At 40.2% G+C, this 18,500-nt stretch overlaps 1 protein-coding gene across 1 annotated transcript in view; it reads left to right on the top strand.

Annotated features, from left to right (window-relative positions):
- Positions 1-18,500, top strand: part of RBL1 (RB transcriptional corepressor like 1) — an 83,353-nt gene that overhangs the window by 47,607 nt on the left and 17,246 nt on the right. The window contains exons 15-19 of the mRNA XM_079785019.1: positions 648-914; positions 1,691-1,902; positions 8,538-8,714; positions 10,138-10,209; positions 12,030-12,120. Coding sequence (XP_079641145.1) covers positions 648-914; positions 1,691-1,902; positions 8,538-8,714; positions 10,138-10,209; positions 12,030-12,120 — 819 coding nt within the window. The remainder of the gene's footprint in view (positions 1-647; positions 915-1,690; positions 1,903-8,537; positions 8,715-10,137; positions 10,210-12,029; positions 12,121-18,500) is intronic.

The raw sequence follows: 18,500 nt of genomic DNA, 5'->3' as shown, positions 1-18,500 counted from the left end.
CAGTTCCAGGGGGGTGGGGGGCGGCTGCTGAGAGTGGGCAGCATGAGTGGCCTGGTGGAATGCTTGCTTCGTCGCCTGGCCACGGATGGGCCTCTGGGCAGTGGGCGCAGAGCAGCCAGGCCCCACAGAGAGCTACTGGCGCATGGATTCATGCGCAGGGCTACTAGTAAAATATGATTTTGTATCTACTAAACTAGAAAGTTACACATTGCCTTAAAGTTACAGCATTGCTAGAAGTGTGAGGGTATGGGAGGTGAAGGCAAAACTGTGAACCAAATAACTGATTTTTCTTTCTTAAGTGTTATTTATTAGATAAGATTGGGAGACAGAAGCTTATTGGACTACTACTTAAATTTAGGGGTCACCTCATTCTCCCTCTCAGCTTCTACTTTACCCTTAACATTTTGCTCCTTTAATATAGGCAAGGTTCAAGAAACCAGAGGGTGAGCTATCATTTTCACATTTTATTGTAAGGATTTATTTCAGGCCTCTTTCTCACTCTTGACTTGATATGAGGACAGATATCAAGATATATATCTATGTTACAGCATGTACCACCACTTCATCTTTATGACTGCATAATGAACCTGGTTCGTTATTTTAGAATACATATCAAACTGTTATAAATTTATTTTTCTCTTTATTAGATATACAACCATTGTCTCCAATTTCTGTCCATGAACGCTACAGTTCTCCTACCGCAGGGAGTGCTAAGAGAAGACTTTTTGGGGAGGACCCCCCAAAGGAAATGCTTATGGACAGGATCATAACAGAAGGAAAAAAATTGAAAATTGCTCCTTCTTCAAGCATTACTGCTGAAAATATATCAATTTCACCTGGGCAAAGTCTTTTAACAATGGCCACAGCCATAGTAACGGGGACAACAGGACATAAAGTTACAATCCCATTGCATGGTAACATTTCAATGAATTTATTTTATATTTTTTTCTGAGTTGGGTAAAATTTAAGAAATATCTTTACTGTATTAAATCACATAGCCTTGATAACCCAGTATTTTTTCTTGAACCTAAAGACTACTTTTTTTATTTTGATTTTTTAGAGCAGTTTTAGGTTTATAGCAAAATTGAGTGGAAGGTACAGAGATTTCCCATATACCCTCTGCCCCCTTCCCTTCACACAGACTCCCTCTCCATAACATTCCTGCACCAGAATAGTACATTTGTTACAATTGATGAACCTACACTGATATGTTATCATCATCCCAAGTCCAAAGTTCATATTAGGGTTTACTTGATATTATATATCCTATGGATTTTGACAAATATCTAATGATACATATCAACCATAATAGTATTATAAAGAATAGTTTCACTGCCCTAAAAATCCTGTGCTCCACTTTTTCTTTTGTTTTGAACCTGTACTTTTTTTTTAATTTTCACATTTTATAAATTTACTACTCTTCTTGTTAAGACTTATTTTCTTAGCTTTACAAATGAGTATATTGAGCAAGAATTTTCTTTTTAATTAAAAAGTCTCCTTAAGAGCTCAAAACAGAGCAGAAATAGAAAATAATGTTATAGACTAGAATTACTATTTTGTAGCTTTCCTCTTTTTTCTCCCTAACATATTTCTATGCTTATACACATAAATGGGTAGATATAATGGCAATTTTTCTGGAACATGTGCAGCTTTTGCTAAAAAAGAACTCTTGCTTGTATTGTACACTTAGGTATTGCAAATGATGCTGGAGAGATCACACTGATACCAATTTCCATGAACACAACTCGGGAGTCCAAAGTTGAGAGTCCTGTATCACTTACTGCTCAGTCATTAATTGGTGCTTCTCCAAAACAAACCTATCTGACTAAAGCACAAGAGGTACATCCAACTGGAATAAGCAGACCAAAGAGAACTGGGTCCTTAGCACTGTTTTATAGAAAGGTATGTGTTTTTATAGCATCTAAAAAGATCTCGTTTAGCCCAACTGGCATGGCTCTGTGGATGAGCATTGACCTATGAACCTGGAGGTCACGGTTCCATTCCCAGTTAGGGCATATGCCTGGGTTGCAGGTTCAATCCCTGGTATGGAGCATGCAGGAGGCAGCCGATCAATGATTCTCTCTCATCATTGATGTTTCTCTCTCCCTCTCCCTTCCTCTCTGAAATCAATTTAAAATATATATATATATCTTTTTTTAATAAAAATAGCCCTAGCCGGTTTGGCTCAGTGAATAGGGCGTCAGCCTGCGGACTAAAGGGTCCCAGGTTCGATTCCAGTCAAGGACACATGTCCTGGTTGTGGGCTTGATCTCCAGTAGTGGGTGTGAAGGAGGCAGCTGATCAAGAATTCTCTCTCATTGATATTTCTATCTCTCCCTTTCCCTTTCTCTCTGAAATCAATAAAACTATCTTTAAAAAATAAAAATGATCTTGTTTAATCAATGCAAGAAAGATTGAATAACACAGCAGCTTTAGCTTTCCTTTTTGTGTGTGTGGTAATATATATATATATATAAATAACATAAAATTTATGATTTTAACTATTTTTAAGTGTCATTAAGAGTACATTTACATTGTTGTGCCACTTTCACTACCATCCATCTCCAGAACATTTTTATCTTCCTGACCTGAAATTCTGTATCCATTAAACAGTAATTCGCATTCCTCTTTCTCTCCCTGCCCGCCCACCAAACCCTGGTAACCAACATTCTACTTTCTGTCTTTGTGAATTTGATTACTCTGGGTACCTCATATAAGTGGAATCATACAATATGTCCTTTTGTGACAGGCTCATTTCACTTAGCATAATGTCTTCAAGGTTCATCCATGTTGTACATGTGTCAGAATTCCCTGCCTTTTTAAGACTAAATAATATTCCATTTTTTATATATACATACATAGTATAATATTTTATTTATTCATTCATATATGCTTATTTGGGTTGTTTCTACCTTTTGAATATTGTAAATAACACTGCTGTGAACATTGGTGTACAAATACCTATTTAAATCTCTGCTTTCAGTTCTGGATATATACCCAAGAGTGGAATAATAATTCTAAATTTAATTTTTTGAAGAAATGCCATATTATTTTCCACAGTTACTGCACCATTTTATATTCCTGCCACATTACACAAAGATTCTAAGTTCTCCAAATTCTTGCCAACATTTATTTTCAGGGTTTTTAACAGCTATTCTAATGAGTATGAATCACGGTAGTTTTCATTTGTGTTTCCCTAGTGATTAGTGGTGTTGAGCATCTTTTCATGTCCTTATTGTCTCTGTATATCTTTTTTTAGAGAAATGTCTATTCAAGTCCATTGCTCCACCCCCCCCTTTTTGTTTTCTGTTAATCCTCACCAAAGGATATTTTTTCGTTGATTTTTAGAGAGTGGAAAGGAGGGGGAGAGAGAGAAAAAAATATTGATATGAGAGAGACACATCGATTGGTTGCATCCTGCATACACACCCGACCAGGGCCAAGGATCAAGCCTGCAACCCAGGTAACATGCCCTTGACCCTAATCAAACCCAGGACCCTTCAGTCCCAACACTCTATCCACTGAGCCAAACTGGCTAAGGCCCTTTGCCCATTTTTCTTTCTTTTTTTTTTCTTTCTTTTTTTTTTTCACTTTTTTTTAAAAATATATTTTATTGATTTTTTACAGAGAGGGATAGAGAGTTAGAAACATCGATGAGAGAGAAACATCGATCAGCTGCCTCTTGCACACCCCCTACTGGGGATGTGCCCGCAACCAAGGTACATGCCCTTGACCGGAATCGAACCTGGGACCCTTGAGTCCGCAGGCCAACGCTCTATCCACTGAGCCAAACCGGTTTTGGCTTGCCCATTTTTCATTTGAGATTTTTGTTGTTGACTTATAGAAGTTCTTTATATATTCTGAATAATAATCCCCCATTGATGGTTTGCAAATATGTTTTCCCATTCTGTAGGTTGCCTTTTCACTATGTTGGCCAGGTACTTTGATGCACAAAAGTTTTTTATTTTGATGAAGTCCAGTTTATCTGTTTGTTGTCTTGTGTTTTTGGTGTCATATTCAAGAAATTATTGCCCATATCTAAGTCATAAAGTTTTCCTCCTGTTTTTTTCTAGCAGTTTTATAGTTTTAGCAATTATATTTAGGTATTTGATCCATTTTAATTTTGTATATGGTGTATGGTAAGGATTCCTTTTCATTCTTTTGCATGTGGATATCCAGTTTTCTCAACACCATTTGTTGAAAAGACTGTTCTTTCCCCCATTGAATGATCTTGCACCCTTGTCAGTGCTCATTCAAATATATTTCGGGGCTATTCTGTTTATTGACCTCTTTATGTCTGTTTTATGCCAGTACCATACATTTAATTACTGTAACTTCATAGTAATTTATTAAATCAGGAAATGTGAGACCTCCAACTCTGTTTTTCTTTTTCAAGTTTATTAAAAATCAGGAAAGTTTTGAAATCAGGAAATGTAAGAGCTTCAACTTTGTTTTTCTTTTTCAAGATTATTTGAAATCAGGGAAGTTTTGAAATCAGGAAATGTGAGCCCTCCAACTTTGTTCTTCCTTTTTCCTTTTTTTTCCAAGATTATTTGGCTTTTCAGTAACTTGAGATTCCATGAATTTTAGGATAGATTTTTCAATTATTGCAAAAAATATCATTGGGGTTTTCATAGGGGTTGCATTGAATCTGTAGATTGCTTTGCGTAGTATTAACATCTTAACAATGTTAAGTCTTCCATCCATGAATATGGGATGTTTTTTCATTTATTTATGTTTCTTTTATATCTTTTAGTAATGTTTTGTAGTTTTCAGTGTATAAGTCTTTTGCCTACTTGGTTAAGTTTATTTTATTCTTTTTCATGCTATTATAAATGGAATCATTTTCTTAATTCCATTTTTTGGGTTGTTCATTGCTAGTGATGTAGGAATAAAAGTGATTTTTGTGTATTGATTTTGTATTATGCAATTTTGCTGATTTATTTATTTATTTTTAATATATTTTTATTTATTTCAGGGAGGAAGGGAGAGGGAGAGAGAGATAGAAACATCAATGATGAAAGAGAATCATTGATCGGCTGCTTCCTGCATGCCCCCTACTGGAGTTCTAGCCCATAGCCCGGGCATGTGCCTTGACTGGAATTGAATACGGGACCCTTTAGTCCACAGGCTAATGCTCTATCCACTGAACCAAACCAGCTAGGGCTGAATTTATTTTTTTCTAATAATTTTTAATGGACTTTTTCTTGCCTAATTGCTCTGACTAGAACTTCCATACTTGTTGAATGGAAGTGCTGAAATAGGGTATCCTTGTCTTGTTTCTTAGAGGAAAAGCTTTCATTTTTCACTTTGAGTATATTAGCTGTAGATTTTTCATATATTGCACTTCATACCTATATGGCATTTATTATGTTCTATTCCTTGTTTGTTGAGTGTTTTTATAACACAAGGGTGTTAAATGTTGTCAAATGCTTTTTCTGTTTTTCTTCATTCTAGTAATATAGTATATTACACTGATTTTCATGTTTTAAACTATCCTTATATTCCAGGAATAAATCCTACATGGTTAAAGTGTAAGATCCTTTTAGTGTTTACTGTTATATTCAGTTTGCCAGTATTTTGTTAAGGATTTTCACGTTACCATTCAAAGAGATATTGGTCTGTAGTTTCTTTTCTTATAGTGTCTTTGTGTAACATTGGTATCAGGTAATGTACCTTTAGTCTTTTTTAAAAAAATATATTTCTTTATTGGTTTCAGAGAGGAAGGGAGAAGAAGAGAGAGATAGAAACATCAATGATGAGAGAGAATCATTGATTGGCTGCCTCCTGCACGACCCCCACTGGGGATTGAGCCCGTAACCCAGGCATGTGCCCTTGGCTGAAATCGAACCTGGGACCCTTGAGTCGGCAGGCTGACGCTCTATCCACTGAGCCAAGCCGGCTAGGGCCCTTGAGTCTTTTTAAAAAACATATTTGAGCCCTAGCCAGTTTGGCTTAGTGGATAGAGTGTCGACCTGCAGACCAAAGGGTCCCGGGTGTGATTCCAGAAAAGGGCACATACCTTGGTTGCAGGCTCCTCCCCAGCCTGGGCCCTGGTCAGGGCGCATGCAGGAGGCAACCAATCGATGTGTTTCTCTCTCACTGATATTTCTCTCTGCCTTTTCCTCTGTCTTTCACTCTCTAAAAATCAGTGGAAAAATATCCTCGGGTGAGGATTAAAAAAAACACAACAGCAACATATATTTGGCCTCTTAAAGAGAACATTATGATCTTGGTGAGTTGTGTTTGGACTCATATTCATATGGTTTGATTTACTTTTCTGATATAACTTAATGTTTTCTGTCAGCTTGTGTCTTATGTAACTTTTTATATAACACTACAGGCCCGGTGCACAAAATTCGTGCATAGGGGGTATGTGTGTCCCTCAGCCCAGCCTGCACCCTCTCCAGTCTGGGACCCCTCAAAGGACATCCCTCTCACAATCCAGGACTGCTGGCTCCCAACCACTTGCCTGCCTGCCTGCCTGCCTGATTGCGCCTAACCGCTTCTGCCTGCCAGCCTGATCACCCGCTAACCACTCCCCTGCCAGCCTGATTGATGCCTAACTGCCCTCCCCTGCCGGCCTGGTCACCCCTAACTGCCCTCCCCTGCAGGCCTGGTGGCCCCCAACTGCCCTCCCCTGCCGGCCTGGTCACCCCTAACTGCCCACCCTTGCCAGCCTGGTCGCCCCTAACTGCCCTCCCCTGCCGACCCGATTGCCCCTATCTGCCCTCTCCTGCTGGATTGGTCACCCCTAACTGCCCTCCCCTGCTGGCCTGGTCCCCCCCAACTTCCCTCCCCTGCAGGCCTTGTCCCTCCCAAGTGCCCTTCCCTGCAGGCCTGGTCCCCGCACCCCCCAACTGCCCTCCCCTGCCAACCTGGTCCCCCCCTAACTGCTCTCCCCTGCTGGCCTGGTTCCCCCCAACTGCCCTCCCCTGCCAACCTGGTCCCCCCCTAACTGCTCTCCCCTGCTGGCCTGGTTCCCCCCAACTGCCCTCCCCTGCAGGCCTGGTCCCCCTCAATTGCCCTCCTCTGCGGGCCTGGGTCCCCACAACTGTCCTTCCCTGCAGGCCTGGTCGCCTCCAATTGCCCTCCTCTGCTGGCCCGGTCACCCCTAACTGCCTCCCCTGCAGGCCTGATCGCCCCCAACTGCCCTCCCTTGCAGGCCTGGTTCCTCTCATCTGCCCTCCCCTGCTGGCCATCTTGTGATGACCATCTTGTGTCCACATGGGGGTGATCATCTTGTGTGTTGGAGTGATGGTCAATTTGCATATTACCTCTTTATTATATAGGATAAGCAGTTGATCATCCTCTGGAATTTACTCAAATTCCAATGTGTTATGTTGTTTTAGATGGGAGTTTATTGTGGGTAAGTGATGCCTTACTCTTTTTCATGAACATTTAAATTTAAAAACTTAGTTCAAATGGAATAGTCTGGTTTAGGCATACCACAGCAGGGTTACCAATTCTTAAAACAATAAAACATAATGCTTCTAAGATTAGAAACCATTTTAGAATCTTGCAAGATCTTCTGGTCATTTGCATTAGTGTCAATTCATATAATGACTGTGTGTGTGTGTGTGTGTGTGTGTGTGTGTGTGTGTGTGTATGGTTCAGAGCATTGCACTGAATTTACTCTGACATACTTAAAAATAACAAAAAGGAAAAAGATTTCTCATTTAACATTCCTTTCATGTGTTCATAAAAACAATGTAGATTATATGGGAAATTCTTCAAATGGTTTTGCTTTCTGACTAATTTTTTAAGTCAAACATTGATTTTAGTTCTTTACTTTCTGACATTTTATGTTTTCTACCTGAACCAAAAAACAAACAAAAAAAACCAAACAGAGACTACTAAACACTTGAAAAATTATGTATTCATAATGCTTGTAATGCAGGTAAATTCTGCATTGTAGTGTTTCTTACTTTATAGATGGCAGCATAAAGCAGTAGAAGACATCTTTTCAAAAATAATTGTCAGGGTGCCCTGGTTGATGAGGCTCAGTTGGTAGGGCATTGCCCAATGCACCAAAAGGTTGCCAGTTCAGTTGCTGCTCAGGGCACATTCCCGGGTTATGGGCTTAATCCCTGGTGGGGGCATGTAGGAGGCAGCTGGTAGATGTTTTGTTCTCACATCAATGTTTCTCTCTCTCTCTCTCTCTCTCTCTCTCTCCCCCTCTCCCTCTCCCTCTCCATCTCCCTCCCCCTTCTTCCTACTTCCCTCTCCCTTCCTCTCTTTAAAAATCAATAAAAATTTTAAAAAATTGTTTAAATAAAAAATAAAGTAGGGTGGTTGCCATCTTATGATAATAATAATAATTTTAAAGGTAGTTTCTTAAAGAGGATTTTGTTTTCATCTCCTTCTGCCATAGCAGTGAACTAGTACTATAGAACAGAAATTTTATATAATTTAAGGTATCAACTGCCTAGGTACTCATTATTCTTGACATGAAAGCCCATGTTCATGGTAAGGCATAAATTTAAGAAATTATTTTTACTTGTTTTTTTGTATCAATGTGCTACCTTCCATCTTAGGTCTATCATTTGGCAAGTGTACGCTTACGTGATTTATGTTTAAAACTGGATGTTTCAAATGAGTTACGAAGGAAGATATGGACGTGTTTTGAATTTACTTTAGTTCACTGCCCTGACCTAATGAAAGACCGACATTTGGATCAGCTCCTCCTTTGTGCCTTTTACATCATGGCAAAGGTAATGTATACATTGGGGGAAGTTCTTGGCCCTAGTTGCATGATGTGAAACTCTATTGAACTTGATTCTTGGTTTACCTTAAGTGCTATAAGCTAACAGTGGCCATCATCATTGATTAAGTAGTAAATTCCAGTTACTATATCTATTCTCTGGATTCTCCATTTAGTTTTATAATAATCAGCCTTCCCACTTCATAAGTATACATTGGCTGTAAAGAAGTTGGGAAAGGTCTTAGAGACTATTTGTAGTAAAATAGCTCTCCCCATTGTTAATGTGGCAATACCATTTTCACGCCCACCCCTGTAATACCTTTAATCTGCTACTTTAAGGTAACATGATCTTTACATTGTAGATAAATAACTGAGACCCAGAGCTAAGCAAATTTACATAATAAATAGCAACCTAGGATCTCCTGATTCATAATTTAGTGTAAAATAGCTTCTATAACATTCCTTTCCAGTGACTTACTATGCCACCTCTGAAGAACATTTTACTCTAGTTGCTACATCATGTTTTAGGTTATGAAATCACATATCTTGTTTTTTAAATTTCTGATGTATCTGAAACAATCATCTATAACTTTGGTCTTGACCATATTGGCCACGCTGGCCATCTGAAGAGACATACGTAGTTAAGACCTCATTTTTAAGCTTTTTGAGGCAGAGGACATGTTTTTAAATTCCTTAGTGGCACCTGTTTCACAATGCCTCACAAAATAGGTATTAATAAATGTTATTAACAAATAATTTGTGTTTTTCAGAGAACTATCAGAGTTCAGGCTTTGCCATTTCTAGCTCAACATTATGGAGAACAGGTTAAGTGCTAATGCACAGTAAAGCAGAGGAAAAGAGCAATCTAAGTGAACTTGATTGATAACAAATAGACTAGAAGGTATTCCTTTATGGATCACTAATCCCTTTTCTTCCTTTTAGCCACAACTGTGTCTTTTCAGTGTAAGCATTAGAAACTATAGTCTGTCCTGACATATTAAAAGCCTAATCCTATGATAACCACTCATTTTTATTGTGAATCACCACAAGACACGTTCTATCATTTAGTATGTAGTTAATTTACTTTTAAATACTTAAAAACTAATAAAACTGGAGAGTGTAAGGGATTCAACAGATCTGAGTTTTCTTATATCATTCTTTTTACAAAGAAAGGCTATTTTCATTAAAGTTATACCATAGCAGTCTTGGTGCTTTTGATTAATGAAACTATTAGCTGAGTCCCCACAGGCCACAAAGCCTGAACTTTAAAGGTAGTAAAAATCATATATGGTAGTGGTTTTTAGTCATGGACTGGCCTGGGGTTAATGGCTTTCTGCAAGACTGCTCTCGGTCCCAGTGTATAATTGAAGTGTTTTTTCAGGGCCATTTTTCTTTTAGGAACAGTTGATAAATGCAGTTTTTCTTTTCCTTAGGTAACAAAAGAAGAAAGAACTTTTCAAGAAATAATGAAAAGTTATAGGAACCAGCCCCAAGCTAATAGTCATGTAAGTTACATTATTTTTCTTCTTGTCCAAAGATAGACTTGTACTATTTTTCTGATGAGAAGTCATATAAAAGGTAAGCTTCTTTTACAGTTTTACTGTATTTTAGGTTTTTCGGTTTAATGAATATCATTAAATTCAAGAGACAGTTTTGTAGAAGCTGGGAAATTGACTGTTCCTGACTCATGCATATATTTGTATATACTTCTCACATGATCTCTTATTCCATTTGTTAATCTGTTAAGTGGGGACATTTTTCACTAGAATATTTAGTGAAAAAAATATATATATACTTTAATTGTATGAGATTTGAATCTCTGATGATGTTTAAATTCAGTGAAATTTGAGGATTTATTTAAATTCAGCTTCTTTTGCCATCTGCTAAAAATCTTAATGTTTGTATCTTTGAATAGATATTAAGCATCTCTGATAATGTTATAATAGCGATGGGTGAGAATCCTGTACAACTTTTCAGTCATCCTATTAATAAAAGCCTATGTGTTGTGACGCCCCCAGCCATGACGCCCTCACACCGTAACGAGCGGTCACCAGGAGGCTGCGTGTGCAGCGGGTGTGTGAGGGTGCGTGGGAGCTTGATGCTGTGTGCATGGCAGAGGGGCAGGTCCCGAGACTCGGGCCTGCCTCTTTGGGGCAATGCATCGAGGAGCCCCAGGTGGATGGCTGGGGCATACCTCTTTGGGATGATCGATCGTGGAGCTCCCACACTGTGAGAGGGCACAGGCCAGGCTGGGGGACTCCCTCTCCTCCCAGTGCACAAATTTCATGCACCAGGCCTCTAGTGGAAATACAAAATGTTAGTGTAGTGGCCTGGCACATAGTGAGCATTAATGACTGTTAGATCCTTATTATTGTTGTTATTGTAGCTGACAACACAGGGTTGGTTTACCTTAAAGCCATTCAACAGCTTGGTTGCTCTGCTCTAAGGGAGCCTAATGGCCTCTTCTCTGGCCCCCATGATCTGCCATCTGAGAAAGAAAGGTGGTGGCTCAGATATCTCAGGCGGGAGTACTAGTAGTGACACCCCCTTCTAGGAGAGCCCCACCAGTAGTTTCACTTCTTAAGTCTTCAAAAGGATGAGTGTTTTAAAGATATTAGAAGAGCCAAGTACAGGTGTTTGTTATATACTATAACAGGCTAAGCATTTCTGGGCTTCTTGCGAAAAATCCCTCAGGAACAGAGCCAAAAGAGGTCCAAATTGTCTTTAAAGATCATTAAGATAAACTTACTGTGTGTCAAAATGAGCCAAGCCAGAGTTCCCTAAATGTCTTCTAAATACTAGTCCCCATGGCACGAAGGGGAAATGGATCATGCCTATCAGCTATCTTGGAGGTAGGAAAGAGTTTTGGGGCAGTAATGGAACAAATTTTCATGTGTCCATCTGAAAGGAGATGGGAATGGGATGGGAGCAGGAAAACAAGCCACAATGAGAGCAAATTGGTTCTCAGGTAAGGAGTTAAAAAGGAGGAGGAACAAGTTCAGATCTTAGAAGTTACTTTTATTTGGCAAAACCTGCTCATCAGTGTTTAGTTGCTATTTATGTACCTAACTCTTCTATTTACATTGTAAACTCTTACAAGGGCATATTTTAGATGTAGGCTCAAAATCTGCTTCAGTATTCCCTCTTCTAAGATGTTTGTCATAACCTGCATTTATCAGACTAATAACATCTTGCTCTTGATGATCACCCATACAGACAAATACTTTTTAATTGGCTTGATATTTTGTTGTTCTTATTTTGGTTTGACTTAACCTGTGCCTTTAGTTGTGACTTAGCAGACCTTTTCTTCCCCTCTGACCTATAGGTCTATAGAAGTGTACTGTTGAAAAGTATTCCAAAAGAAATTGTGGCTTATAATAAAAAAGTAAATGGTGATTTTGAAATGACGGATTGTGGTAAGTTGCCTAATTTAACATTCTATATATAATATATCTTTGATTACATTGTACATAATATAGCGAATGCCAGACAGCATGGATTCAATTATATAGGTGGGATAGATAATGCATATGTATTTTGGGAAGATATATAAATAAATTTGTGATAAGTATGAGTCAGGTGTCTTCTCCTAAGAGGTTGTGTATTGAAACCATTCATTTGTCCTGTATTCATTGTGTTTTATAAGAAGTTTTCTAGTCCATATATATTAATTAAAGGCACTTAAATTTTTATTTATTTATTTAATATATTTTTATTGATTTCAGAAAGGAAGGGAGAGAGAGATGGAAACATCAATGATGAGACAGAATCATCGATCGACTGCCTCCTGCACGCCCCCTACAGGGGATCAAGCCTGCAACCCAGGCATGTGCCCTTGACCAGAATCAAACCCAGGACCCTTCAGTCTGCAGGCCAATACTCTATACACTGAACCAAACCAGCTAGGCAAAGGCACTTAAATTTTTAAAATACAATAGTCCTCCCTTATCCATGGCTTTGCTTTTCTTCATTTCAGTTATAATCAGATAATGGAAATTTTCATATATGAGATTTAAATCTCTGATTATGTTTAAATCCAGTGAAATTTAAAGAGTGAGAGACCACATTCAAATTTTTATTATAGTATTTAGGTATAATTTTTCTATTTTATTATTAGTTATTGTTCATATTTTACTGTCCCTAATTTATAAGGTATGTATGTATAGGTCAAAAGAGTATATGTAGGGTTTGGTACCCTCTACTGTGTCAGGCATCCACAGGGGGTCTTAAAACATTCCCCTGTGGATAAGGAAGGACGGCTATAAGTCGGAATAACAGGGAAAGTAAGATAGCTGTCAGTGATCTGCCTGAGGAGACAATTAAGGAAATATCCTTTTTATTAAAAATTATACAGATACTTTGCCACCACTGGCATGGCTGCTACCTTGTTGCTACCAGCATGCTAAGACTTGAGGCACTAGTAATTTTTTTCAAAGAAAGGAAAATCATATTCTGTATTCATATGTTGATAAATTATGAAAATGCCTCCTCTCCCCATCTCCTTTTCCTGGTCTCCTTTTTCCATTTTCTTAATGTGTATATTCCGGGTGGGACAAAAGTAGGTTTACAGTTTTGAGTATGAAAAACATACTTTATTCTTTTATTATTTATTAATTACTAGAGGCCCGGTGCACGAAATTCTGGCATGGGGGAGTGTGTCCCTCAGCCCAGCCTGCACCCTCTCCAATCTGGGACCCCTCGAGGAATGTCTGACTGCCCGTTTAGGCCCAATCCTGCCCGGACCTAAACGGGTAGTTGGACATCCTCTCACAATCCAAGACTGCTGGCTCCCAACTGCTCGCCTGCCTGCCTTCCTGATTGCCCCTAACCGCTTCTGCCGGCCAGCGTGATGACCCCCTAACCGCTCCCCTGCCAGCCTGATTGATGCCTAACTGCTCCCCTGCCAGCCTGTTTGCCCCTAACTGCCCTCCCATGCATGCCTGGTCCCCACAACTGCTCTCCCCTGCAGGCCCGGTCACCCCCAACTTCCCTCCTCTGCCGGCCTGATCACCCCTAACTGCCTTCCCCTGCAGTGATCACCCACAACTGCCCTCCCTTGCAGGCCTGTTCCCTCACAACTGCCCTCCCCTGCTAGCCTGATCGCCCACAACTGCCTTCCCTTGCAGGCCTGGTCCCTCCCAAATGCCCTCCCCTGCTTGCCATCTTGTGGCGGCCATCTTGTGTCCACATGGGGGCAGCCATCTTTGACCACATTTGGGCAGCCTCTTGTGTGTTGGAGTGAAGATCAATTTGCATATTACTCTTATTAGATAGGGTTATATTATTTTCTATACAAACATCTGTAAACCTATTATATGTACTGTGATTTATTTACTTTTACAATGTGGGGCATTTAGACTGTTTCCAATTTTATACAGCTTTGTGAGGAAATCACTGTAGTTTGATCTTGTTACACATGCCTAGGATAAATTCTTAAGAGTAATCATCTGGGTCAAAGACTTTTTCTTTTTTTATTGTTTAAAGTATTACATACAGTAGTAGTACATATATCTCCTTTTTTTTCTCCCCATTGACCTTCCCCCAGCCTCCCCTACCCTCTGTCACATGCCCTCAACCCACCCCCCCACCCCCAGTGTCTTGTGTCCATTGGTTGTGCTTATATGCATGCATGCAAGTCCTTTGGTTGATCTCTTTCCCCCCCTCCCCAACACTCCCCAGCCTTTCCGCTGTAATTTGACAAGTCTGTTCAGTGTTGACTGTCTCTGTATCTATCTTTTTGTTCATCAGGTTATAATGTTCTTTATTTTCCATAAATGAGTGAGATCATGTGGTATTTTTCTTTCATTGCCTAGCTTATTTCACTTAACATAATGCTCTCCAGATCCATCCATACTGCTGCAAATGGTAAGAATTCCTTCTTTTTTATAGCAGCGTAGTATTCCATTGTGTAGATGTCCCATAGTTTTCTAATCCACTCATCTGCTGATGGGCATTTGGGCTGTTTCCAAATCTTAGCTATGGTGAATAGTGCTGCTATGAACATAGGGGTGTATATATTCTTTCTGATTGGTGTTTCTAGTTTCTTGGGATATATTCCTAGAAGTGGGATTACTGGGTCAAATGGGAGTTCCATTTTTAGTTTTTTGAGGAAACTCCATACTGTTCTCCACAGTGGCTGCACCAGTCTGCATTCCCACCAGCAGTGCATGTGGGTTCCTTTTTCTCCGCATCCTTGCCAGCACTTGTCATTTGTTGATTTGTTGATGATTGCCATTCTGACAGGTGTGAGATGGTACCGCATTGTTGTTTTGATTTGCATCTCTCGGAAAATTAGTGACTTTGAGCATGTTTTCATATGTCTCTTGGCCTTCCTTCTGATGTACTGCTGGATCCAATTTGCTAGAATTTTGTTGAGGATTTTGGTATCTATGTTCATGAGGGATATTGGCCTGTAATTCTATTTCATTGTGTTGTCTTTATCTGGTTTTGGTATTAGGGTGATGCTGGCTTCATAGAATAGCTTGGAAGTGTTCCTTCCTCTTGAATTTTTTGGAATAGTCTGAGGAGGATAGGTTTTAGTTCGTCCTTGAATGTTTGGTAAAACTCCCCTGTGAAGCCGTTTGGCCCTGGGCTTTTGTTTGCTAGAAGGTTCTTGATGACTGCTTCAATTTCTTCCATAGTTATTGGCCTATTGAGATGTTTAGATTCTTCCTGATTGAGTTTTGGAAGGTTGTATTTTTCTAGGAATATGTCCATTTCCTCCAGGTTGTCCAATTTGTTGGAATAGAGTTGTTCATAGTATTTTTTATCAATCCTTTGTATTTCGGTGGGGTCTGTTGTTATTTCACCTCTTTCATTTCTGATTTTGTTTATTTGGGTCCTCTCTCTTTGCTTCTTGGTGAGCCTGGCTAGAGGTTCATCAATCTTGTTTATCCTTTCAAAGAACCAGCTCTTGGTTTTGTTGATCTTTTGTATTGTTTTTTTTGTCTCTATGTTATCTCCGCTCTGATCTTTATTATTTCCTTCCTTCTGCTTACACTGGGCTTTTGTTGTTGCTCTCTTTCTAACTCTTTGAGTTGTAGGGTTAGGTAATTTATTACCATTGTTTCTTGTTTTTTGCAGCAGGCTTGTAATGCTATGAACTTCCCTCTCAAGACTGCTTTGGCTGTGTCCTGTAGATTTTGGATTGTTGTGTTTTCATTGTCGTTTGTTGCCATGATGTTTTTTTGTGTGTGTGTTGTTTTTTTTTTAATTTTTTAATATATTTTATTGATTTTTTACAGAGAGGAAGAGAGAGGGATAGAGAGTCAGAAACATCAATGAGAGAGAAACATCAATCAGCTGCCCCCTGCACACCCCCTACTGGGGATGTGCCCGCAACCACGGTACATGCCCTTGACCAGAATCGAACCTGGGACCTTACAGTTCGCAGGCCTACACTCTATCTACTGAGCCAACCCAGTTTCGGCTGCCATGATGTTTTTTATTTCTTCTCTAATCTCTCTGGTAACCCAGTCATTGTTTAATAGCATGCTGTTTAGTCTCCATGTGTTTGATTTTTTTGGATTGTTTTTATTGTAGTTGATTTCCAGTTTTATGCCACTGTGATCTGAGAAGATGCTTGATATGAATTCTATCTTCTTAAATTTGAAGAGCCTTTGCCTGTGACCCAATATATGGTCTATCTTTGAAAATTACCCATGTGCACTTGAGAAGAATGTATATTCTGTGGCTTTTGGATGAAATGTTATGAAGATGTCAATTAATTCCATCTGGTCTCTTGCGTCATTTAGGATTGATGTTTCTTTACTGCTTTTTGTTTAGAAGATTTGTCCAATGGTGATAGTGGGGTATTAAAGTCTCCTACTATGATTGTATTGCTGTCAATATCTCCCTTGATATCCTCCAGGAGTTTTTTATGTATTTGGGTGCTCCTGTATTGGGTGTGTATATGTTTACCAGAGTCATTTCTTCTTGTTGGATTTCTCCCTTTAGTATTATGAAGTGGCCTTCCTTATCTCTTGTTATGTACTTCACTTTGAGATCTAATTTGTCAGATATAAGTATTGCTACCCCAGCTTTTTTTTCATTTCCATTTGCCTGAAAAACCTTTTTCCATCCCTTCACCCTCAGTCTGTGTGTGTCTTTTTTTCTGAGGTGGGTTTCTTGTAGACTGCAGATATATCGGTGATGTTTTCTTATCCAATCCGTTACCCTATGTCTTTTGATTGGGCATTTAATCCATTTACATTTAAAGTTATTATTGACTAGAGGCCCGGTGCACGAAATTCGTTCACGGGGATGTGTGTCCCTCAGCCCAGCCTGCACCCTATCCAATCTGGAACCCCTCGAGAGATATCCGACTGCCCGTTTAAGCCTGATCCCGGTAGGATCAGGCCTAAATGGGCAGTCGGACATCTCTCTCACAGTCCAGGACTGCTGGCTTCCAACTGCTCGCCTACCAGCCTTCCTGATTGCCCCTAACTGCTTCTGCCTGCCAGCCTGATCATGCCCTAACCACTCCCATGCCAGCCTGATTGATGCCTAACTGCTCCCCTGCCAGCCTGTGTGCCCCTAACTACCCTCCCCTGCAGGCCTGGTCACCCCTAACGCCCTCCCCTGAAGGCCTGCTCACCCCTAACTGTCCTCCACTGCAGGCCTGTTTCCCCTCCAACTGCTCTCCTCTACAGACCTGGGACCTCCCCAACTGCCATTTCCTGTAGTCCCAGTCGCCCCCAACTTCTCTCCTCTGCCGGCCTTATCACCCCTAACTGCCCTGCCCAGCAGGCTTGATTGCCCCCAACTGCCCTCCCTTGCAGGCCTGGTCCCTCCCAAATACCCTCCCCTGCTGGCCATCTTATGGCGGCCATCTTGTGTCCACATGAGGGCAGCCATCTTTGACCACATGGGGGTAACCATCTTGTGTGTTGGAGTTATGGTCAATTTGCATATTACCCTTTTATTAGATAGGATAGAGGCCTGGTGCACGGGTCGGGGCCAGCTGGTTTGCCCTGAAAGGTGTCCCGGATCAGGGTGGAGGTTTCCTTTGGGTGTGGGGCAGCCTGGGCAAGGCGCCTGTGGTGGTTTTCAGGCTGGCCACGCCCCCCCCCCCCCAACAACTCAAGCGGAGGCCCTGGTATCTGGGATTTATTTATCTTCTATAATTGAAACTTTGTACCCTTGAGTGGAGGCCTGGGCTGGTGAGGGTGTGCGGAAAGCTTGGATTCCTCCATCGCCAGGGCCAACCCAAGTCTCCTGTTCATAGCCACCTTGGTTGGATTAATTTGCATACACGCTCCTGATTGGCTGGTGGGCGTGGTTTGTTAGTGTTGCAGAGTGGTGTTTAATTTGCATATTACTCTTTTATTACATAGGATAGGTACTTGTTTGTCGCCATTTTTTTATTGTTTATTTTTTAATTTAATAAATCTTTATTGTTCAGATTATTACAGTTGTTCCTCTTTTTCCCCCCGATAGCTTCCCTCCACCTGGTTCCCATCCCACCCTCTTCCCTTACCTCCCCCGCCACTGTCCTTATCTTAGGTGTACGATTTTTGTCCAGTCTCTTCCCGCACCCCCCACACCCCTTTACCCCTGAGAGTTGTCAGTCCACTCCCTTTCTATGCCCCTGATTCTATTATATTCACCAGTTTATTCTGTACATCAGATTTTTAATTCACTTGATTTTTAGATTCACTTGTTGATAGATATGTATTTGTTGTTCATAATTTTTATCTTTACCTTTTTCTTCTTCTCCTTTTTCTTAGAGAATACCTTTCAGCATTTCATATAATACTCGTTTGGTGTTGATGAACTCCTTTAGCTTTTTCTTATC

The sequence above is a fragment of the Cnephaeus nilssonii genome, assembly GCF_951640355.1.
Source record: "Cnephaeus nilssonii genome assembly, chromosome: 11".
NCBI lineage: Eukaryota > Metazoa > Chordata > Mammalia > Chiroptera > Vespertilionidae > Cnephaeus > Cnephaeus nilssonii.
The sequence above is the reverse complement of the archived record's forward strand: the minus strand, read 5'-3'. Positions and strand labels throughout refer to the sequence as shown.